We start from the raw sequence: 25,116 nt of genomic DNA, 5'->3' as shown, positions 1-25,116 counted from the left end.
TCTCGACCTGGACTGTGGTCATTCGTGTGGTGGTGTTTCCATAAGTGACATTACGTTTTTCTCTTTGATCGACTGTACCAACAGATGGTTTAGAAACACACAGTGTTTACGTTAGCTTTGTTATGCTAATAAAATAGCCGCACTTGCACCATGACTTGCACTATAGCCTGCTATCGATGGCACATACACTAGATGCTAGTCTAGGATTTGGGCCGTGGGGGTCGGTGTTTAGTGTATTTTGTAAATCAATAATAAAGTTGATGAAATAAAAAATTGAAAAAATAAAAGGAAAGTGACCTTAGACCAACCAGTCCTGAGAAGAGGTCTAATGAGGCAAAATAAGTGACACACCAAATGAAGAGCCTTTTTTAAAATCCTGTTTATCATTTAAAGACTAATTTGGCACAATGTTTTTTTCTTTTTTTCCTTTTTCTTTTTTTTGACCAATAAAATCTGAAACTTTCCACATATAAATTGTGTCTATGCATAAATTACATGATTTTGGCTCCGTCTGCTGAATCAAAGAGCAGAGAGGAGTGTCAGTGTGCTGGAGAGGTAGGGGCAGACAGACAAGTAGAGATTGTTTTTAAAAAGGCATACCTGCACAGCCGCACCTGTTGAGCGGGTTGGATTGCTTGGGAAGGAGGGCTCAACAGCACAATGACATAACGAAGGAAGGAAAAAGGTGAGAAATGTGGCTGAGCAGACAGAGGGATTGACATCAGGAGAGAAGGCTGTCGAGAGGGAGAGAGACAGGCACTGAGAAAGATTTGGAAGTACGCTGCATCCGTTTACTGCCACCGATAACAAAATAATCTGGCCTCTGGAATCACTCCAGTCCTCAAAACAGGTAAGGCACATTTAACTCAGAGTGATCCTCTGTCGTTCTGGAAGAATCTGCATGTCTCACATGTCTCTTATCGTATGATGAAGTTCTCTTATGTTGTGTGGGAATAGTATCTTGTTTATGATTATGGACTTAACAGCAGTCTGTATTATATTTGCAATAACCAAAAAGGTTTATGACACAGTTGGGTCCTCTTAAAGCTTGGCTGTAGAGCTTGAGTCCAGTCTCGGTCTGCCTTGTTGGACGCTTTTGAGAAGTGGTACAGGTGTCCCTAGCTGCTGAGAATGTTGCATAAATTCCATGCATTGATTAGTTTAATGTTAGAATATATATAAATCTTGTTTATAGATCCATCCTTACTCCTTTTTCTACTATTTTAAAGACAGAATTGCCTATTACGGTCTTGAACATGACTCAATCTGCTCTGTCTTGACTGCCTTTGGACTCAGACATAACTTTGATGACTGGATCTGGTCCACACAGAGACGCGTTTTCCTGTAACTGCACAACTTTAGCCTGGTTTTGGCCAACCATCGACATGCAGCCGGTGTTATCGGAGCCTGTAAACAGGATCTTTTGAAACTGGGTCCCAGAGTGGGAAGATTTGAAAACGCCCCCCATGGCGTTGTCGTCTGGACGGTGAAACTTTATACTTTGTTAAAGGATGGCGTCATCTCCCCACCACCGACCTCTAACCCCATGGCGTCACATAACAGTGCTGCTGCGTGAGAGGAGAGAGACGGACCAATAGACTGTTTACTGAACTGGACTCTGAGCCACATGCATGGGAATGAATTAGGCCGAACACAGACTTCTCCCTTTTCCCCGATGGTCGGAATAAGTCGCTAAATTGGTATCTAGTCTCTTTTTATAAATAAAGTTGCTAAGCGTCTCCTCATCTCTTCTTCTCCGTTGTTGGTTTATTTCTGTGGCAGTTACAGCTCCACATCCAGGCCTGACATGTGTACTACAGCGTTTGGAGTTGGTTTCACTGGTTTCCTGTGGACATACCCTTAGTTGGTCTTGACTGCCTTTTGACTCGGCTGGATGTGGTCTTGGTCTTAAACTTGACTTTACTCGATTAAGTTGGTCTTGACTACAGCCCTGTCTCAAATTATGTAAGATAACAGACAATAGAAATAAAGTACTGGTACTTAATGCTACATCATTATCAGGACAAAAGTCCAAAGACAACATGTTCTCATGAGTACACACAGGTGTTAAAAGGTTTGAGCTGACCACATTATGTGTCCAGCCTTTCAGTATTATATCATTGTTTTGTTATTAGAAGTAAATGATTGAGTAGTGTGTGAAAGAATGAGAAAATCCATTTAATGGATGTTGGTGGATAAGTGGAGATAAAGTGTAGAAATCCCAATTTAAACCCATTACTGTCATTACATTACCTCTTGTTCCTGTAGACCTTGTACACACTCGCTTTGGACAAAAGAGTGGGGTGTTGAGAAAGAATGCAGATTATACAGGTGTAGGCACCAGGCCCTTTCATCAATAGTCTGTTCACTGTATTCATTGTATCTTTTCAGTTTACCCATGCAGAACTCAACTCATGACTGATTTCTCAATATGTAACAATGTACTGAATGGGACTGTTGACAGGTGTGTTGGATAACCACATACTACACTTGAGGCATGAGAACAAAGATACAATGTGACTATCATATTTCTGATGTGCAGTCTACAGAGCGAGCTTCATGATGGGTTCCATGTTGCCGTAGTAAAGGGAAGAAAATTCTGGAGGGTTTTCAGGAAACTGTATTTTTTTTTATGATTCAATTGCATACTCTAAAGTTTACAAAATGACCCGGACCACACTTTTTAAAGGCTCTCTGTGAAACGTTTTTACATGTATTAAAGCTATGGTCTACCATTTGGAATATTGGTCATTATTATTAACGTATTATCGTTTATACAGTGATTATGGTCCTGTAGCCGGATCTACACAATATGAATAACAAAAAGAACCGAAAAAGTCCATTCAGTCTATCAGCCGCAGGCCTGCATAGAAATTGACCAATGGGAGCCCTCCATCACAGAAGGCTCCCATTGGCTCGTACCCTCCATCCAATCTTCTCGTCTTACCTGCTCTGCCTTATCCCACCTCGTCCCCTCCCACTCCTCCTCCCTCTCTGTAAACTCTGAGCGGCTAGTGATAAGCTTAGCAGCTCAGCTACCGGAGCGTCTGTTACCATGGAGAAGGAAAAGGCTGTTACCAGCAAGAGGCCTCTGCTCGCCCCAACGACGAAGGTTGGAGAAAACGTAAGTGGAGCGAGGAAAAGGCAGAAACCAAGAGGAAATGTGAGCTACATAGGAACCAAAGAGGAGTCAACATCAGGGATTCCTTTGAGCGGTGGAGAAGGCTACGCCAGGATCTGGGACTGAAAACAGATGCTGAGACAGCAGACTTTTTGTTGAACAGGTCATTTTTGTGTTTTATTGTTGTCAAAGTCAAAAGTCAAACCACTGTAAAACAGAAAACCAAGTGAAGCGAATCTTCGGGGTGAACCAAGGCCAAAATAATAAACAACAAAAACTATCTTCTCAACCAAACTAACTCGCCCTGGGAGGAATAAAAAGAACAAATACAACTACAATACCTAAACCTAACTCCCTAAACTAAAAACAGGAGAAAAAGAGGATCAAAAATGAATGACAGTTTCCCCCTTTCTGCTTCCTAACCAAAAGAAATATTATGTGCAAAAAAGTGATATGTACAAAGTGAGTTAACTAAATCTAGTGCTAACACACAGCCCAAAAGGTTAGCCAGTACTAACAAACATAAAATCACCAAACCCACAGCTGGAAGTTTTATATATTATTATAATACAATTCAAACAAAGCTCAGATCAACAGTTCAAGCAAAACGAGGAGAACAGCCACCCTGCACAGTGACAGCCCTCGAATGCTGTCTGAAGAGACCCTGCTATTTAACTCGACCCCTCCTCATCAGCTTGTCAGTCCATCGGCTGCAGCTGCAGAGGACCAATGTCTGGTGGCAGGAGGCGGGACCTGTAAATCAAACAGTGCAGAGAGAAACGGGGGCACTCACTCAAGCCTAAATATCAAACACTATCGGCTGAGGCTGTAACACTCCCCTTCCTAAAGAGAACATCTATCTCAAAAAGATGTGCCCAGCACTGGGAAACACGAGAAAGAGCGTCAGCCATAACATTATCGACTCCCTTTTTGTGGCTGATTTCTAGGTTGAAACACCGCACCAACAAAGACCACCTCATTAAACGGTGGCTCCTGTTTCGCATCTGGTTCAGAAAAACGAGTGAGTTGTATTGAGTGAACACTGAAACGGGCAATGAACTGGAACCAAGATACACCTGAAAATACTGTAACGCCAGCTGTAGGGAAAGAGCCCCTTTCTCTATGGTGCTCGGTTAAGATGGGGAACACTGAACCATTTGGAGAAATAACAGAGGGGATGAACCTTTCTCATCCTCCTGCAGCGCCGCCACCACCTCCAACTTAAATGGACGAGTAAAGTTTGGGGCTGCCAGGACAGGTGAGCTCCAGAGGCGAGCTTTACATGAACGAAAAGCGACATCACAAGCATTGGTCCAAACAAACGGGGTTTTTTTAAATCACTGGTCAGACTTGTGTGAGTGGCGGCTACATCTGCAAAGTTTCGGTAGAAACTCCGGTAATACCCCACCATACCCAGAAAGCAGCGGAGCTCGCGCCTAGTTTTTGGGACGGGATAATCCAGGATGGTATTGGTTTGGGGGGTCCTCTGTCTCAGAGGCACAACTGATTTTCAGAATGTAGACCATAGCTTTGAAGGTTTTTTATTGCCAATGGGCGAAACAAATAGAATATGACACCTTCCCCGACTTTCTCGGTTGGTTATAACAGCCTGTGGACTGACTTCTATGTAAAGGACTCGGGACAACTCTTTTGAGAAAATCCAATGGATGTGACGTTTTTCCACACTCCCTTGCTTTCTCTTTAGCTCCCCTACAGACAACAGTGTGCAACATTATCACATGTTAAAATGCAAAGCAACTCGTTTATTGATCCGACAGGGAGTCTGACCTTAGTTGTTTTTTCCCCAACATCATCTTAGCAATGTTTCTTTACTTGCTCTGACTGGTCGACTGTTTTCACTAGCAGCAGAAAAAGCTGTCTATGAACACAACAGACATATCTAAGTTTGGATATCATGCAACTATGGAAAAAGGGACTGCTGATGAATACTAACAAGAGAAATGGAAGGGATAGAAATGTGACAATTGACTTTCATTGTGCCGATGCTGCTGATCAGATTATAGAAGCGGTATGAATGAAATCTTGATCTGAAAGATGGACTCGTGTCTCTAATCCCCCAAATGTCAACACAGTCTCATTTCTTCTCTATCACAGCTATGATTATCATGCTCAGGTTGTTTACTGCATACCTAACCCCTTTTGCTGTTAACTGGCACTACCTGTACTGCAACTGCCGTGTGTGCTAGTATTCTGGTCTTCAGGAACATAAAGTGGCACATGGGCTACTTTCCTTCTTCAGATCCATATCGGCTTATGTTAAAAATGAGTGTGTGTGTGTAATGAGAGACACTGACAGACAAAATTCACCTAATCTAGGAATTACAGTTTACCAAGTGTGTCTATGACGCAGCATGTGAGCTGCTAAATAAACAGCTGATTGTGTAGAATCTATGGCTGACACCTACACTGCAAATAACATGAGTCCCATAAGTCATTAAGTCTCCCAGATCATTGCAAAGTTGAAAGTAGAAAAAGCAGTAGTGAAAAAATGTATTATTAATTTATCGTTAATGATTAAAAACTAAATACTGATAATAACATGACTGCAGCCACTTAGTATGCAGAGATTGAAAGATTTTTTTAAAAAGACAATGCAGCCCGGATATCCTGACCCAGAGTGGGTCAATCTCCAAAAACACTTAATCTTACTATTCCCACAATGCAACTTGGTAATGTACTGTTAACCCCCCTGCCCACATCTATGAGAATCCGTCCCTTAGTTTGTAATACTTTGTTAAAAAATGTGTCTCCACATACCCAAGATAAGCTCAGACTGTATTATGGAGGGAGCTACCATGACCAGGACTCTCAAGTTTGAGTGGTTAGAGTGTTAGGGTGGTTAAAAAGATTAAATTGTAAGATATTTGCTGTTCTGCTCAGTATTAACTGTCATAACTTGTAAGTCATATTCACATTGCTTCAGCTATCACTATAGTCACTGTTTTGTGGTTGCTTGCATCTCTGGTAGTCTGTCTGTCTGTCTTTGTGTCTCTGTCTGTCTGTCTTTGTCTCTCTCTGTCCATCTGTTTTCTCTCTTTCTCAGTCCTTTTCTTCCTCTCCAACCGGTGCAGACAGATGTCCATCCTCCACAGAGCTGGGTCTGTCTGACGTTCCTGCCTGTTATAGGGAAGGTTTTCGTTGCCACTGTACTCTATGGAGGAATTGTTGGGTCTATATAAATCATAAATAAGTCGTAGAGTGTGGTCTTTACCTACTCTGTAAAGTGTCCTGAGATAACTTTTGTTATGATTTGGCACTGTAAATAAAATTGAATTGATATGTTAGATATTGATCCTCTCTGCTCCTTTTGTCACATCACAGATGTAACAACATAACATCTTTTCTTGGGAATGCTCTTTTAGTCAAACACTGTGGCATGATATTAACCTCTTTCTAAACAGAAAGTTAGGTATATGACTCAAACTCTTTGAGACTGCATTTTGGCTGTTGCCATCGTCTAATTGGACATAGGGCAGTACCGGGGCAGGAGTGCTAATCAGCTTCGGGCTGTTTACAGCTGTCATATATGGCGCTAAGCTAAAGAGGGAAAGTGCTGATTTTTCGTCAGCTGACACGAGTCATCCAGTGGACTGTTGCTGGGAGCTCCAGTCGCTGGTGCGGTTCGCTGCAGTGACACAGAGCCGGCTGAGAGTTTCCCTTAAGTTACCATCATAACTTTTGTTGGAAAAGTGTAAGTGAACACTTAGGCGGTCAAAATGTTACAATTAACTTAAATGAAGTGAAAACACACTAAGAGGGTCAAAGCCCTTAGATTTTAACACTGACAACAGCCCAAAACAAGTTCATAGCTATTTAATTGCAAGCCTAAACAGTGCTGTGCAAGTATTAATAAACCTCTACACTGTCGCTAGCACGGTGACCTGTCAGCAGCCACACCCAAAGTTTAACCCACTTTATCGTCTATTAGGAAGTGTTTACTGAGGTAATAAGTCAAGTCAGAAGTAAGTTCATTTCCCATTGATTTCTATACAATCTGACTTTTTTCAACCAGTGAAGTCAGCCCCTGGTGGAAATTAAAAAGAATGCAGGTTTAAGGCACTCCTCCATTGGCTTCACTTTTTTCAGACCTGGAAGCTATATATCCATCTTTACTATACAGTCTATGGAGATGAACATGGTGACATAATCCACCTTATTTTCTCCTCCAGAGACAAAACACTTTTCACGATATGACTCACCATAATGAGCAAACTGATATTCATGTGTAAAGTCAGTATGCAAGTATGTAGTTAAATTTTTTTTTAAAGTAATTTTATTTCTTAAAAAAGCTGTTGTCAAAAGTTAATCAGGAGGAAATCTTGCCTTTGTCACCGTTTTTAGCCAAGGTTTTGTTGCTATAGTTGTTACGGCCACACACACACAAGTCAAAATGCCACAAAGGCCAATAACATACGAACAAAACCAGGTTCAAATGCAAAAATGATTAATTGTCTCCTAAGAAAAAGAATTAAGCCTGGACCAAAACAACAGAATGGTCAGATTGGCTGGTGAAAATAATACCAGGCCAACCACACAATGGCCCAGACACTCTGAACTACTAAATAATTAACTAAACCGAAACAAAGCCACTGAAACAGTGATGCCAACCCGTCCTTCACAAGCAAATAAAGATTAAATGAAACCTACATAAAGAAAATAATGTAATGAACCAAACCACCAGGCAGCAGATACCAGTCTGAAAGGGGAGAGAGACTGCGGGCACAGCTCTCTTTATAGTTTATAGGCTGAGGCCTGATTAGGCCAGCTTGGGCCAGGAGCCTTCAATCAGCCAATCAGGGTTCAAGGCAGCTTGAGGTAGAAGAGAGCCACCCTACGTCACATAAAAAGCTGTGCCCCCTCTCCGGTGGAAACAAAGGAGAAGACCCATAGGCGCTAATACGAACAACAGGAGTGAATGCTCAGTTTATAAAAACGAATATTATATTTGAGGAAATACAAGGAACATTTCAATATTTATTGATAGAATGATGGCAGAAAGATGACAGAATGATGTCAAAAAGATGCAGTGAGTGTGTGTGTCAGAGAGAAAGACCACATTTTCACCCTCATTTAACCGGAGGAGGACAAAGCCTCGGCTGTTTGTTGGGTTTCACAGAGCTAAACTAAAACGACAGGATATTAATGACAGAGAAAGGGATCGTTGTCATAGTTCTGCATTACCTGCTGATTCAGCGAGGTAGGAATAAATGTGTGGGGATGTCACCTGAGTGAACCGCTACTCTTGGCATCGTGCACCACTCCGTTCAAGACGGAGAAACACCTTGCAAGGTTGTCACCTTTTTCACTCTAGTTTGCACCCCCATATTCTGGAGTAAATGTCCCATATTTGTACCTTGAAATAGCAATGTTTAAATGTTTATAGAGATTTTCCAAAGTAAATATCTGTCAAAGTGTATGATTTTTCCTATGGTCTAGTCTAGTATTAAATAAGTATACAAAAATCGCAATAAATTGTCATATCGAATCGCAATACATGTAGAATCGCAATACTTAAAAATTGCAATACATATCAAATCAGCCAAGTATTTCGATACTATTGAACCAGGAGAAAAGCACATCATCCCAGCCTTGCTTCTTCTTCTTCCATTCAATTCCCTCCAGTCTCAGATACATCGACTCAAAACTAAAAGTGATTTCGTTAAAAAAGAGTTAGGCGTTTCCACAGAGGGACAACTCCAAAATATATGAACATTAAGGAGAGGGCATTCGTCCAGTTAAAATTATCTAACAACAATGGAGCTTGGCTCAGAAGAAGAACACATACTCTGTAGATACATGACCTGAAGGTTTGAATCAGTTGTTGTCAGTAAGACAAATATATAATTCCACCTGACAGTGTGGTACCCAATATACCTGATTGTTGAACAAAGGGTAGAAATGTGGAGGACTTTCACGTTTCCAGTTTGTTGACATATTTCACATTATATTGGTGACCTGCTGGTCAACAGACAGATTCTTAATGTTCCAACCAAGCCTGAATTTCCTGATCTTGCGAAACCTCTCACATGTATTGTTGTAGTGCTTGTTAGTGTGGGTGTGTTTAAGTACAAGACGCACACACATTCAGATTCCCTACCTGCATACTGACAGGACAGGAACACAATGGGCCGCGCAGGAGCCGTGAACAAGAATAGTTCAACAACAAAACAACAATATCCAACATTCATTTTGTGCTTTGAAATATGAATAGTCAGGATGAAAAAGCATTTACTTCATGAAAACACTGAAGAAAAATGTTCTGCAATCATTTATTCATTTAAAATATTTACACAAAATGATTAGGGGGAAGCCTAAATGACAAGAAAATAGACCAAAGTACCCGCACACACTCACACACCTGACCCATCTTGATTGCACTGGCCTGCTGCTGTACTACACAACAGTTCTGTGATGATTGGAGCATGGTGCTGCTGGAGACCAGTGGCTTATTACTGTGGCAGGGGGCATACTCTTGTACACACCCGAGTAAGTGTTCAAAGCTACCACGGCCTGCTGTGTTCTGTACAATATTGCAATGCACCATGATGTGCCCCATCCCCAACACCCCCTGAAGACATGGAGGTTTCTTCTAAACCACTCATATAGGTGTGGGTGTGGGTGTGGGTGTGTGTGCGGGCATACTGGTCTAATTTTGTTGTCATTTAGGCTAGATAATTGTAAAGTAAATTGCTTTGTGCACTGCTCACGCTTTCTTTTTACTGCCCTTAGGTAGTTCTTATTCTTATGAGGCATTTCTGTTCCTTTTTCTTTCTTGTCTTCTTCTGTCTGAGTGTGACATGACCTGTCAAATCAGTGGCTTGTTAGTTTGTAGTTTACACACGGCACTTAAGTCTGCTGCCTTTATGTGGGTTTACTGGACCGTTTCCCTGTTAATCCCAGATTGCCTGGCATCAACATCCACTTTTAGATCAAAACCTATTTATCAACATAATCAGGAGGGTAAGAACTGATTGGCTGTCAGCGCACGTTTCATGAATCCCACATAGGATTCTTTTTGTCTTTTGCATGAGGCCCAATGTTTTTAACAGTGCTGCTCCATATGTCAAGTGTCTTTCTGGAAGCTTGTTCATCACCAGCCTCCAATCCCAAAATTGGTACTAAAATCACCTCCACTCTAGTGTCTGTGATGGATTAGCATACAGTGTGTTAAGTAATCATGCATGACTTGTATTAACCTGACAGATACTGCTGTAGACCCATACTATTTTTGAGAACATGTAATGCTGACTCCTTATTCCTCTTAACTAGCCAGTTGGGGCCACAAGGGATCAACGGCTGCTTCAGTAGAAAATGGCATATAGGACATGCTAATAGAAAACAATGCAATCAAATACAATGGTTTTAGAGTTTTAGCATGTGCACGAGATAAAGCTATAAATTGGAGACATTAAGATGATTTTGATACTAATGTACTACTAGTGATGGGCAAATAAGGGTCAGTGTGTTTTCAACCCTTTGTTGAACAGAGAGCTCCATCTAGTGGACTGGATGGAAAATAACAGCCTGGTCTCACCAAAAGGCGTGTGAATGACACGCTATTTCTCTAAAGCCATCTCGCGTATAATTACAACGCATGTCATGTTTTTTGCGTGTCATTTCACGCCATGTAGTCTCAATTGACTTGTATAGTGCAGAGATGGCGTTGTCATTTCACGCACAAATGTCATTGAGGGAAAACCCACGTGTTCGTATTTCTCCGCTACTTTCCGGAGAAATACGAAGTGGTGGAGCTTTCTGTCAGAGGGTTGTTTTTAAATCAATATTTCATGTGAAGGATGGCTGAAATAACGGGCGTGAAATGCCCTAACCCTTACCCTAAACCTAACCCTAACCCTAACCCTGGGGAACTACGGGCGTTAAATGACACGCGAAAAGCTTAATATGCGTAGACATGCACGCGAAAAGTCATGAAAGTCATGAAAAGTGGCATGCTATTTATACGCCCTCCCATGAGACCACGTAGAAAATAAAGAGAATGCTTCATATAGCTTCATGAAGCTTGATTTGTCCATCATGAAAACTAATTCTATGGTTACATATTTGATAAGAAGGCCAAAATACAATAGCTTGGGCATCCTGTTGGCCTAGGCATAAAGATCGTGGAAATAAGACATTAGGGAATTAGTCACGATAAAAATAACCACTACAATAACATAAAACAAGTCTTTGTATTATCAAGAGGAATCCGAGCATAGCAGCTGAAAATTGTCAGGCTTTGATCTGACAAGATCCGTTTTTATGCTGTTATGTGACCCAAATCAAGCGTAGTGTGTGGACATAAAATGTGGTCCTAAATCCGATGCCCATGTGATCGCTGGGAGAACGGTCATATCGGGACTCATGTGGGTTTTTCCACATCAAACTAGCCTGAGCAGGCACAGATCAGAGAGTTCCACCAATGACTGCCCGACTGTGCTGTGCTGCTGGCTAGTACTCCTTACTTTAGCGTGTCTTCCTGATTGGATGCTATGCAGATATGAGGGACAACCCTACTTTGCTAATTTACTAAACCATACTTTTATGCTACACTTGTTGAGCTGATTGCCAGTGGAGGCCCCAGAGATTGACCTTCAGCTGGCTGTTGCTATGGTTGCGAGGTGTGCGACAGCTGCTACATGCCTGCAACATTGATTTGACGCACCACTGATGTAATTGGTTGTGTGTGAGGCATTTCTGGGCAGGGTTCTGTTCACACTACATATGGTTCACTTTAAACATGTGTGAAGAGTCTAGGCGGAAAGATCGGGTATGGGGTAAAAAAAAAAATCGGAATTGAGTATCAGGCCTTATAATGTGTATGTAACCTCTGATGCAGGGCTGAATATCAGTGCTGTGTGAACTTGTTTTTAGCTGGAATCTTCTTTACTTCTACTGTCAGTAATTTATTGTTTCATCAGCTGCTGCCTTAGTTAATCTAAATACATGCAGTTTGTGAGTTCAGACTTTTCATGTGTGTAAATCTGGTTCCGCAGTAAATCACGTTACCATAGAACCTGTTTGAGTTGTTTCTTAGAATGGCTGCAAGTAAGGAAAATCTGCTTTTGTCTATCAGGTTTGATGTCTTTCACAACCAAAACACAGCAGTTATCAGATGAACAGTATTCCCTGAATTATGTATTTCTTTCTAATGACAACACTATCTCTTATACAGCTAAACATTGAAGGGCTATGGCGCTGCCTGCTGCTTTTCTGTCTGAGGACCAGTTCACCTGTTCGATCTGTCTGGACGTATTTAACAACCCAGTCTCAACACCATGTGGCCACAGCTTCTGCCAGACCTGCATCTCCTCGTACTGGGATGGAGGAGGCGGTGCCAAATTCTACCAGTGCCCCCTCTGCAAGGAGTCCTTCCGCAAGCGACCCGAGCTCCATATTAACAGAACCCTGAAGGAAATCACTGAACAGTTCAAGCAGATGGCCAACACTGAAGTGCCAATGGATGGAAGAGATGGAAGAGGAGATGAGGGTCCAAACTCACATCCACACCATCATCAGCAGGCTCTGTCTTCACCCCAGGGGCCGCGGGAGATGCCGGAGACAATCTTTGCTGAGATGATGACTCGTTTTCAGCAGCTGCCAACTCCCAGGATGCCTCACACTACCCTCCCCTGTCCCAATGACCCAAACCCCCAGGCTCAGAACAATAACATCCATGACTCGCCTCCACCCTATTCACCACCACGCAGGTGCTGAACTACATCCCTTAGACATTTAAATTGTTTGATTTTTTTATTTCTTCACAGATAAACATTATCAAGATGAAAGTAATGGTAGTGAGTAAATGTAGCATGATAATGATAGAAATGAACCACACATTTTTAAACTGACATATTTATGTTGGGTATGTAAAATAACAAGAAATCATGCTGAGACAAAGAATAGTGGAATATGGGAGCAAGACTCGCAGGAGGCCACGCCCCTAATTATTCATAAACTTTAACCTCCAATCAAATTAAAACTAGCCTGGTACAAGAAAATTCAACCCCCTCAGTGTTGTCATGGAGATATGACCTAAACATACAGACTAGAATGTTTTTTTGTCCCAGGCCTTAAACAGGTTTAACTATGCTGCGAAAACAGTCTGTTTAACATGGGGATTAATGAGAAACTGCTCTATTATGAAACATGCCCCTAGTGGACACTCGGAGAGATGCAGTTTTTGTCACTTCCTTATTAGATCAACCAGGAAGTCGCTGTGGTGGGGGCTTGGTTGATTACCATTCAGCCTCAAACACGCCACCATCTGCAGAGAAGAAAACTGCTTTTTAGGTCATATTTCTCTGTATAATTGGTGTTACTGAGTCTTGTTGAGTGTTGTTTCAGAGAAATAGTGATATCTCCCTAAAGCCCGAGTGGAATCTTTGGCACAGCTGCACCTAGAAGTCTTGCCAAAGAGGGTCGAAACAAAAACCTGCCTTCAAACCTAAACTGACTTACAAAATGGATGACACCTCATATAAAGCAAATTCTCAATAGAGTTAAACATTGCAATTTGAGATGTAACTTTAAAGGGGGATTTATAGTCATCAAAGTTAGAACCTTACAAATCCATTACTAAAGGTCTTTAAAGGTCACCCAAAATTGTTTCTGAACAAACAGTTTCATTCATTTTGTTAGGGCTAGAGGTTAGGGTTAGGGTCATGGTTAGGGGGTAGTGTTAGGGTCTACATAGGCCTATTTGCTGGGGAATTCAGCACTGTAGAAAAAATAACAGACCGGGGAACATAGGACCCTTAATATGAAAAGCGGGGAACAGCAGACCCGGCGAACATAGATACGCTCCCGTTGAGAAGCTCTTCAAGGCACTAGATTCACCCTGATTGCTGAAGGCTCTGGAATTGTTACACTGTCTTGGCTGACACGCCTGTTCTTTGTCAAATGAAAGTCTAATTTAAAGCTATAGTTTGAAGCTATGGCTCTTATCATTGGTTCTTACCTGAAGTGAGCTAAAGAACATGAAAATGAGGAAAACGCACATACTATTTCAAACATCTTAGTGAAAGCTAGTTCAGGTTTGCTCACCAATTAGCAGCGGTGGTAGCTTAATGCTAGTAGTTAGCTAGTTTCACTCCAGCCAGGCCTCACACGCACTTCTGCCACGGCTCTTCCTGAGTAAACAGCCCAGTCTTGTTATTTCAATTCAGTTTTATTGTTAGTGGTAGGATCCTCGGAAACAATAGAGCAAATGTCCATGGGCTGAAAAAGATTTTGAAACCGTGGTGTTGTCTGCTGCTCCCCACCACCACATGCATTCAGGCGCACTCGTTCCTTCCGTCTACAACACTTTTACTGTGCTGGAAATTAGTCTTTTATTGGACACAGCTTAACCACACTGAGAGTGCTCCAAATATCAAGATATTACACTGCTCTGCCTCCCCCGGAAAGCTTATGCCAAGGAGCTGGAAAGAAGGTTCTGACAAATTGTCGTATCCCCCTGTGGAGCTCTGTAATTCAATTCAATTGAATTCAATTGTAGGGGGTATTACAGGAGTATGATCTGGTCCATCTGGTCTTATATAACTGGAGTGAGAGCTGTGTCCACATTCTCTATGAGGTTCAGCCAGGGATCGGAGAGTGTCTGTTTTGGGCACCTCAGAGGTGTGATTCTGCTCTTTGCAGATGATGTGGGGCGGGGAGCGCTGAGATGGTTGTTGTATCAAACTGTCATGATGAAGAGGGAGCTGAGCCAGATCGTAAAGCTTTCAAATTATTAGTCCATCTACATTTCAAAGCTCACCGATTGCTATGAGCCAAAAAGAATGAGATCAAGGATGCAAGCATCTGAAATGTTCTTCTTGGTTCCCGCTCAGCCTTAGAGATAGGAGGAGCTCATTAATAGAGAGAGCTTGGAGTCGAGCCGCTGGGTGTTTTCCTTCTGAGGTTTTCTGGTAGGAGACCCTGGGTAGATCCAGAACAAGATGGAGGGATTATTTATCTCATCTGACCTGGAAACGCGTCAGGATCCCCCAGGAGAAGATGGAAAGGGTTGCTGGGGAGAGAGACATCTGGATTACCTGGATTAATTGCCATCACAATTATGAATTTATTAAAAGATTATCATAATCGTTGCTGATTCCTTTTTAATATCTTTATTTTAACGTTATGACAGGTACACTATAAGCGGTCCCAGTGACTCTTCCCCCAATCTGCCTCTGTGCCCCATCCACCTGAGAAGTCTTGAGTTCTTCTGTCGTACTGATAACACCTGCGTCTGCTGCATCTGTGTGGAGACAGCAGAGCACCGAGGACACAACATCATCCCTGCCAAGAGAGAGTGGAACATCAAGAAGGTGTGTGAGACAGATAATTTATTACAGGGGCAGCTGTGGCTCATACATAAGGTAGAGTGGATCGTCTTCTCTTCAGAAGATCGGCGCATGTCGAAGTGTCGTTGCATGTCGAAGTGTTTGAATGATTAGATAAGATGATTGGCATTAAAACATTTGAGACTTTGGCAACACCAAGTAGTTGTATCAAACCATGTGACACATTAGGTTAGATACACATTAGTAAATGACTGATTTATGCAAGTAATTGGTTTGTATATTATGAATCACAGTGATCTGGGAAATCATGTTAGCCTCTAGACATGTTATGACCTGCCAGTGAAGGTCATTTCATGGAGGTGAAAAGCAGGGGCTGGTCCATGTGTCACAGTAGCCAAATGCAGTGACTAAGGAAGATCATTTTACAGCTTGTAAAAGAGGTTTGTTCTTTACGGAGAGAAAGGGAGAATTCTGCATGCACACATTATATAACCATTATTTGATCATCTCTTAAGTAATAAATATTGATGTGTACTAAAGCATTCAAAGTTTTTCCAGCCACTAATCCTTAGACCTGCCCCTACACAGTGAGCAACATCGTTTCTGTCTCTGGGGCGAATATTCTGCACAGATTCAATGTATATCATAAAAAATGTGGATTCCAAACTGTGTTTGCCAACTACATATTTCCTGTTGTACAGATCTGATTTGCCAAAATCAAAAAGTAAATAACAGACTAAAAAAAATAAATGAATATCACATGCATCAAATATAGTATTATAGACACAAATGCGTGTTTTCTGTCTTCTCCAGTCCCAGTTAGGTATTGCAGAGGTGGAGCTAAAGGACCTCATCTGTGAGAGAGAGAGGAAAGTGGAGGAAATACGCAACTCCCTACGAGCTATACAGGTGAGTTTCAGAAGGTTTAGTCCTGGTTTGACAATGACCAACAGTTTACATGAACATCTCCAACAACCTCACAGTTTTCTGAAGATTGTGTTGATTTTAGCAACACCATCCAACTCCACCTGCTGGTAGTCAAACCGATGATTCCTGGTGTTAATCCAAGTGTCATTCTGTGGATTAATGATTTTCTCCTCATAGCGATGATCAGCTAACAGCGGTCACTGGCAGAGAGCTGCCCAGCAGTTCACTTCTCACATAACTCCTCAATATTTCTCTATATATCATACTTAAAGTTTATGATCCGTGATATGCGTATGAATATGCATTTTCAACCTATTCAGTTTCAAAATAACCATTGTGATCCACATAAATAATATTAAACTGAGCGCTCTACCCATTCCATGCACATCCAGTTAGGCCATTTTTTAAGTCAAACATCTCTACAAAAACAACTTCAGATGTTAACATAGTTTATTATGTATATTTTTTTGAAAATCGAGTTTCTACATAATTGTCCTACACATTGATTAACAGGGGTCTTTAACCTGAAAGCTGCACTTTAACAGGTTAACCTGCACAATAAACACCAAACGGCATATAAGTCGCTGAACTTACAGCTTCCAAGTTTGAAGTTTGGTCCAGACAGCCAGTAAAAGTTACAGATCCATCCTGAGCTTCAGTTTTAAAGTGACTGTTTAAGAAGTTACTGAACCCTTGTTGGGAAGTTACAGTCACTGTGAGGACATTTCAGGCAAAAATCCAAATAACCAAATCCTTAAAAATAAAGTGAATCCTCTGGGTCTCCAGCTCCTCTGATGATGGGAACACATGACAGCTTTTCTCTGGGTTCGTTCAGCCGACAACAGGGCATGTAGGTGACAGGAAGACTCAGAGCCAAATGCAGACTAGGACACAATTAATGGTTTAAACAAAGATTTAATTGTACAAAAACGAGGGAATCCAAAAACAGGGGAAACAAACAAACAAAACGTGACGATCGAGGGTGGACAGGAACGGGATCGCGGGAAACTATAACAAAAGAGAAAGGTTAACAACAAACAAACGAGCGCAAAGATATAACCAACTAAGTACGGGAGCCAACCGACGAGAAGTTACCACGTAAATGAGGGAAACGGTCTGGCGCCGAATGTGTCCCACATCTGGCTTTTTAAGCAGCAGGGGGTCATCGGTGGACTGGATACAGCTGGGTGGAACCACGCCTACCAGCTCCAGACAGACACACCACAAGAGGGGAGACACATACAGGGAGCAACAGACAGAGGGAGACAAACACAAGCACAAAAGGAAAGGAAGAGGCTGGCAGAAAACAGGAATCCTGACAATAACATATTAAAGGACAGGAAAAGGACAGGAAAGTCCCTCCTCTTTGAAGCAATGTCAATCACCATTGATTTATCTCACTCATTGATAGATAATAACTTAAAAGACAATTAAATCGATGAAAATCCTACAGATTATAATTTAAAGGGATTATAAAGGGATTTAAAGGGATTATAACTCAAATCAACGTCTTCATTCATAAATAAGTCCTCATTGGTGCACAAATACCTCTACCAACAACCTGACTTATCCTCCTGAGTGAATCATCTCTCATCTGTATTTCCATAGGACGGGTAAGCTCTTTAGAAGCTTCCATGTCTTTCCGGTCTATATAAAACTATGAAAGGCCGAGAGGGACATAAAACACTACGTGGTACCGGTAAAGCTAAACGCTCAGAGCCAGCGTGACTGTGATTGTCACTGCCCCGGCAGATTTGAAAGCCGGCACTGCCCTTTTGTTCAAAATGCAAGATCATACTTACGCCACGCCACAGGAGAAGGAATCCTCTTCGCCAAACAAGCGAAAATAGCTTCTTGGAACATAGCGCCTACCGTAGTGCAACTCACATTTGGAAAAGCGACCTGCTAGAGAGAACTATTTGTTTGAATGCAATCTATAATTTTGCCTCAAGATGGGAGAAAAACCTACTCAGTGCTCCTTAACAACTCAACAACAACTGGCCATTGATGTACATCGCGGAGATATGTGAAATCAAGTTGTTTCTTTCTGTTGCCATTCATCAGCCATTACTGTCACGTTTAAAGATATATCTGTCCGGCCTGTATGATGTTTTGGCTGTGCTCTTTTTATGTACAGTGTTGCTTTGCTAGCATCTAAGGCGTCATCTCACCGCCCGTCAGACTATCTGCTAGATTTGCGTGTTGTTATTTTCTTCAGTCTATGATCCAAGAGGTAAATTAGGTCTCCAACCTACCATTAGTGAAAGTGTTGTTATTAATGAGGTATAAAAGCATCAAACATACATTTCAGATGAAACAGATGAGAGTGTATCCAGTTGTTTATCGCCTTTTTTCTCAGCACCCTTGAATTGTATGTTTGGGACACAGTTCGACAGACTTCTAACACCACACATCTATTACTGTTCATCTTATATGCAGGCTGCTGCTGAGAGAGAGACAGATGGAGCTGTTGGTGTGTTTTCCAAGATGATCTCCAGTTTGGAGCGCTGCCAAGCTGAAGTCTTGGAGGTAAATAACTCTGACACAGAGTTATCTTAAACAAAAAAACGAGGCCTTTTCTGTTTTCACAGAAATTAAAGTAGGCAAGCCCTTTGATTATTTATGAAAATGAGCATTTTGAGGTAAACCAACGGAACTGTGGGCATGTGTTGCCCCAGGTGTTAGAGATGAGTCGGCGAGCGGCGGAGCGCAGCGCTCAAGGCCTGCTGAGAGAGCTGGAGGAGGAGATAGCTGAGCTCAAAAAGAAGAGTTCAGCGCTGAACCAGCTGGCTCTGTCTGAAGACTACATACTCTTTCTCAAGGTATGGCTGAATAGATGGTTGCAGAGAATGAAACAAGATCATACAAAAATACATAAGTGATAAATAATATAAAACAGGTACCCTCATCCAATAATTAATCCTCTACTAGGACATGACATCCACTGGTTTATTTACATTACAGTCATTTAATCTAGAAACTTCTTGCAGCAGTGAATATCTGAAGTTTGTTTAAGTTTTCTGAATCCGAATGATCTATCACAGAGATGGATTTGTTCTGTTTTGGTCATTTTCTCCCTCTGCAGACCTTCCCTGCCCTGTCCAACCCGCCCCGAACTAAGAACTGGTCCAGTGTCTCTGTGGTGTCTGAACTAACCTCAGGGGTGGTTCTCAGGACTGTCAATCAAATGATTGAGCGCTTTCAGGAAGAGATGCAGAAACTGCCAGAATCCTGTAAGTCTTCATTCAGACCAAGAGTTAAAGCTGGATAGTCAATTTAAGGGAAACATTTTACCCTTTAAACACTTAAAACTAAACTTGAACTGAAGATTAAGACCAAGGATGGATTCTTCTTGAATGTTTTTAGCTAAGACTATACAACCAAATGGACCAGCTGTGCAGTGCCTTCATTGTTTTGAATATGTTTCTTACCTTTCTGATTCAGAGCTCAGATCATTGTTGACTGGAGGCTGAACTGTACAGCATCCAAACTGTAGTGTAAGACAAATGTTTTTTTCCTTAATTAACAGGCCGGCGATCCTTGTCGGACCAGTCTGTACCCAGGCCCAACCCCAGTAAGATTCAGATTAACTAACAGCACAAAATATTATTTAAGTTTTTCTAAACTTGTTGAAGTCAGTGAATCAATCAAAAAAAGTGTCTAACATAAATGCGTAAATATATTCTCTGTTCTTTGCAGAGATAAGGAGGGTTCAAGAATATGCAGGTACGGGTAAAAAAATAATTTCTTCGCCGTTTGCTGTCCTTTTAACTCAGTTGTTGTATGCAGTGTTATTTCCATTGGCAGTTTAATCACCAACCATGACTCTCTCTCGATCTGTCAGCTGACATCACTTTAGATGCCAACACAGCCCACCCACGTCTCATCATCTCAGCAGATGGGAAGCAGGTGCACTGTGGTGACCGCCATCAGTCGCTACCTGACAATCCGGAGCGCTTTGACCGGGTGGTGTGTGTGTTAGCCCGCCAGGGCTTCAACTCAGGACGGCATTACTGGGAGGTAGATGTGAAGCTGCGTACATGTTTACAGAGTGCCACCCAACCAGCCACAAAGCTTAATTATGTGTCAGCAAACTACATATACAGTATATAAATATACATACACATACATACACACGCAAATTAGATATTAGATAATAGGTTAACTGTAAAGATGAGTTTATTCTGTACTCTCTTTACTAATGGGTGCAATACACATTGATTCTACAACCAATAAAACAATGGGATTAATGAGTGACACCCATTGCTCAAACACCATCCCTTGAAAGTGAACCATCAACTCTCCCCATGAAAGCCACTTTAAAGTGAAATTGCTGTGTAAAATCATCCCAGGGTCTTTTTAGGCAAATTGGGTCATCAAATAAGCCATCAAGACAATTTTTTCATGTATAAACTATTAACATAGATTTTAACAGCCTGCCACGGCTAACACGGATAAGCTCGGGGCGGTGAGTTGGACGCATTCAAACGTCTTTTTTAACCACTTATACTGCTGAAAATGACAGCAAACCTCTGCAGTAGCATGATAAGAGTCCTGACACATTAACCAAAGCACCAACAACGTAGTTAGTGAACCAGGGGTTTATTAAAAGAGTGTTTTGAAAGACTTACCTACTGGCCCCTGTACCAGCTGCTCCATTCAAGTCAATTACCAAATGCAAATCCAAAGGAAGGAGCCCATTGATGATTTATTCCAGCAAAACACGTAAATGTTGTGGTTAGCGACTCTCCAGAAAATCTACATTAATAGTTCATACAGGAAAAAAATTGTCCTGATAGCTTATTTGATGACCTGATTTGCTTAAAAAGACCCTGGGATTATTTTACACTGTAATTTCACTTTAAAGCTCAAGTGATTAACTTTCTATGGAAAATGTTCTTTTTTCATATTTGCTGAAACTGTCTATCCTGACAGCTAAATGAGACAGACGATCTGTGTAAAAGTCATGAATCTTTGGCTCATACTTTTGTCCCGTCTGCTCCCAGAGCCCTCTCTGCCTGCGCCTAATGTCATCTACTAAATCCACTGCACCTGACCAACAACCAATCAGCGTAGAGTCTGTGACACAGTGTCTATGACTGCTCTGAACCCAAACTGTGAAACTAGGCAGCGGCGATCAAATATGAATCAATATTCTGTTACTGTAGTCTGTGACCATATGGAACCAAGCCCTGCCAACTCCAATTCTATTTTTGAGGTCATTATTCTTGATCGTCTCTATTATTATTATTATTATTTTTGTCAATGACTTCTTGCTCAGCCCAAATTTGTAAGGATTTGTAAAGTGTTATTAATGTAGTTTTGGTCAAAGTGGATAACTTGAGCTACTGCTTAATTTAATATTGGCCTTATCTTATCCACACTGCCCTCTTCTAGGTGGAGGTGGGAGGAAAAACTGACTGGGACCTGGGAGTGGCAAGCCACTCCGTCAATCGAAAGGGCAAAATCACCGTAAGCCCCTCCCATGGCTACTGGTTCCTTAGCCTGCGGGATCGGACCAACTACGCTTTCCGAACAGAACCCTCAACCAACCTGTCAGTCAACCTCAGACCCTCCCGCATTGGAATCTATGTGGACTGTGATAAAGGGGTGGTGTCCTTCTACAACGTGGAGGCCAGGTTGCTCATCTATACATTCACAGATATTTTTTCTGACAGCATCCATGCGTTCTTCAGCCCCTGTACCAACAAATCAGGACGGAATGAGGCTCCACTCATCATTTGCCCTGTTGCAATGTCAGAATGAAATGAGCCTACAAATGAAGGAAGCCTTTACCAATGAGGAATGCTTCCATTTATGTTGAAGCAGACTAAGATGTAAATACATACATATCTTTAGAACAGATTGGATCACATCTGAACTTCATTCCTTCATTGCAATAGAGAAAATAATGAGCATGCAAAGTTAACTTTGGTTATTTTAGTTTACTGTTAGACTGAAGTCAGCAGTAGGACTCCTATTGCTCTGAGTCCTCTGGTTTGGTTATTTAGTGCTCAAAAGAGAGAAGAAATCAGAAGCACTGGAGCACAGAGACCCTCAGCTCAAAAACCCAGGGCAACACAGTGCACCTCATGTAAGAACCACTCGTACAAACAGATTTGTTAATTCGTTCATTATGTGGCTTGTACACGTGATTTAGGAGAACTTGCATTTACCAATTTTTTCATATTTAGAATTTTCTCTGAGGTATGAACACAATTTACAAGTTGTCCAGACCTGTCGTAGGAGTCATGTGCAGTTAGTCTGCTGTTATCCGAATTTAAGTTTTTCATTATTGGACTGTATATTTCATTACTTTGAAGCAATTTTTATTCTGTTTAGTTTCTTAGTTTAGTTTTTTTCTTTCATTTTCGCCCTTTCATGTCTTTATTTGAATAGTACAGACAGAGAGGAGGCAACATGCAGCAAAGGGCAATGTATGTTATTATATAATTAAATGTATACACTCTCAATGTAGATAATTTAATTAATTTTTTTAAAGCCATTTTGATATCGAGCCACTTCTTTATGTCAGTGACGGAACGACCCTCAGGTGACACACTTTAACAGCCATGTTTCCCATTCCTTGGCTTTAGCACGGACCTCCATTCTCCTGCTGACGCTGTTAAAATGATCAACTTTCCTTTATGTATCTCTGAAAGACTTATAGCACATATGAGGTCGGACGCTGAGCAATGTTTGGTATTATTGGGTTGTTAATCATGTTTATGTGGGCCATTTACACAGTTATCTGAAGTTCGGAGAGTTTGCTGAATCTGACATGTTACACCTCACCGCACAAACAAAAAGTAAGAGAAAGGTAAGATTAGAATATGAAAATGTTCTTGCATGAGGCCCACTGCATACAACATAAAAAAGGAGTAAAACTGTAGCCATGCTAGCAGCACTGTGAGGCTGTAATTCTTATGACACACCAGAAATCAAAATAATTTGATGGATGAAAAGCCATACAGGGCCAAAGATAGCATTCTAACATCATCAACGTATTATAAGAACTGGAGACTCGAATCCAAGATGGTACCTATTCAGCCAAATTAAGCTTGCTTGTTCAACACATACACCCAAAAACTTTTTTTTCCTGGCTTCCTCTGGCCTCCATGTTTTGGAACCATCGGGTATGAGCACGAAAATCCTGGTTGATCCTGGTCTAAATATCACTTCATAGAATATTTCTGTCCAAGTAGGTATTTAATTAAGACCTTTAATCACGTAACTTCTTTTGCATCAAACATTAATTACGTTTGTTATATTTCATTGTCTGCAAGAAAGTGACAGTAGGGCTGAGGAAGTTACTCAATGTGGGCTCACACTATTGTTAAAAGGTAGTCTTTAAAAGGTAGAACTTAAGCAGCATTTAAAGGAGTAAATGAACATTTATTTTTTTACCTACATATCATTTCACGAGACACTGGGCCTCTTTTGTAAATGTTTTCTTATGTTTCTCTTGTATTTTTTCTTGAACAATTGAAAAATTTGAAAATCCTACATTCATGAATCAGTGCTCATGGCCAATCTGTTTTTGCTAGAGTAAAAGTATGTTGATGAATTGCATTTGATCTTATTGCATGCTTGTGCCAGGCAGTTTGGCATTAGCATAGGAAACCTCCGCAATACACCCATATGAACACAGCAGACTTCAACCCGTGTGCAAATCACATACCAACGAGCCACTGACATTTGACAGGTCATGTCACAGTCAGACAGGAGAAGAAAAGGAACAGAAATGCCTCATGAGACTAAGAACGACCTAAAGGGGGGAAAAACAATAATAGAAGCTTTAATTATTCAAGTATTGTTAAGTAGAAGAGCATAGTTCATCCACTCTCAAAGAAAACAAAATAAAAACACTATCAAACTGATGCAATCACATTTCTTCTGCCTTGATTATAGGCTTTGGTCATTTCATAATGTAAATTAATCTGCTTTCATAATATACAAATTAAATGAGTCGCTGTCTGGTTTCAGCACCACGTCAGGTCCCACACAGCCATCACCCCGCGTGTATTCAGGTGGTGGAGGGTAATGCGGGGGCACATAGGCATACCAACCGAACACGAACACATTTTTCATGAAGTCAATTGCTTTTTCATCCTCTTTGTTAATATTTCACAGTACAAAATGCAAGTTGTTAGCTTACATGTGGTCCAGACCACACTTACATTTTGGTCTTACCTCAGGACAAGTGGGAAGTACGCAAGTATTGATGAATGCCACAAAAGTTGTTCAAATGTTTCAGGCATGAGGCCCAATGAGTTCAAGGAAAGGTTCAGAAAATGTAAGAGGCACCTATGGAATATAAATGTAATTGAACAGAGGAGTGCATGACCTACAGTATACATGTGAGAAGATGATACTTTATTGACATTTGGTAGACATGTGGTATAGTCCTGAAGGGTACAAGTGCAAAATGACACATACTGTATGATGAAAGGTTGCAGACAACAGAGCCCAACATATGAACACACCGCAGGCCACATTTACACAATCAACAATGTCTAAACAGACAGGAAATGCATTCAGAGTCGTCATGTTTTGTCATTAATGTGTGTTTGGTAGATTGGAGGCATGAGAGCTCCAATACAATACAATAAACATTCATGTTGAGTTACAGTCCGCAGGTAAGAGAAACTGTCTCTATGAAGACTACTACTAGCCTCAACTAAGGTAATTGTGAATATTCCCACCAATATTGTGATCTAGTGCTCCTAGTCCCAAATAAACTTGACTGACAAAGACAGT

General features: G+C 41.3%; 1 protein-coding gene across 1 annotated transcript; it reads left to right on the top strand.

The window, feature by feature from the left end:
• The first annotated feature begins 689 nt into the window (after window positions 1-689).
• Window positions 690-24,129, top strand: LOC310957411 (E3 ubiquitin-protein ligase TRIM21-like). The gene is made up of 11 exons (XM_083927965.1): window positions 690-850; window positions 12,315-12,849; window positions 15,273-15,453; window positions 16,243-16,338; window positions 18,796-18,885; window positions 19,035-19,178; window positions 19,442-19,589; window positions 19,886-19,930; window positions 20,056-20,082; window positions 20,201-20,376; window positions 21,754-24,129. The coding sequence occupies exons 2-11, from the start codon at window positions 12,332-12,334 to the stop codon at window positions 22,120-22,122; spliced, it is 1,794 nt and encodes a 597-aa protein (XP_083784091.1). The 5' UTR covers window positions 690-850; window positions 12,315-12,331; the 3' UTR covers window positions 22,123-24,129.
• Window positions 24,130-25,116: the final 987 nt, after the last annotated feature.

The sequence above is a fragment of the Echiichthys vipera genome, assembly GCF_963691815.1.
Source record: "Echiichthys vipera genome assembly, chromosome: 2".
NCBI lineage: Eukaryota > Metazoa > Chordata > Actinopteri > Perciformes > Trachinidae > Echiichthys > Echiichthys vipera.
Note: the sequence above shows the minus strand (reverse complement) of the source record. Positions and strands in the feature narration are given on the sequence as shown.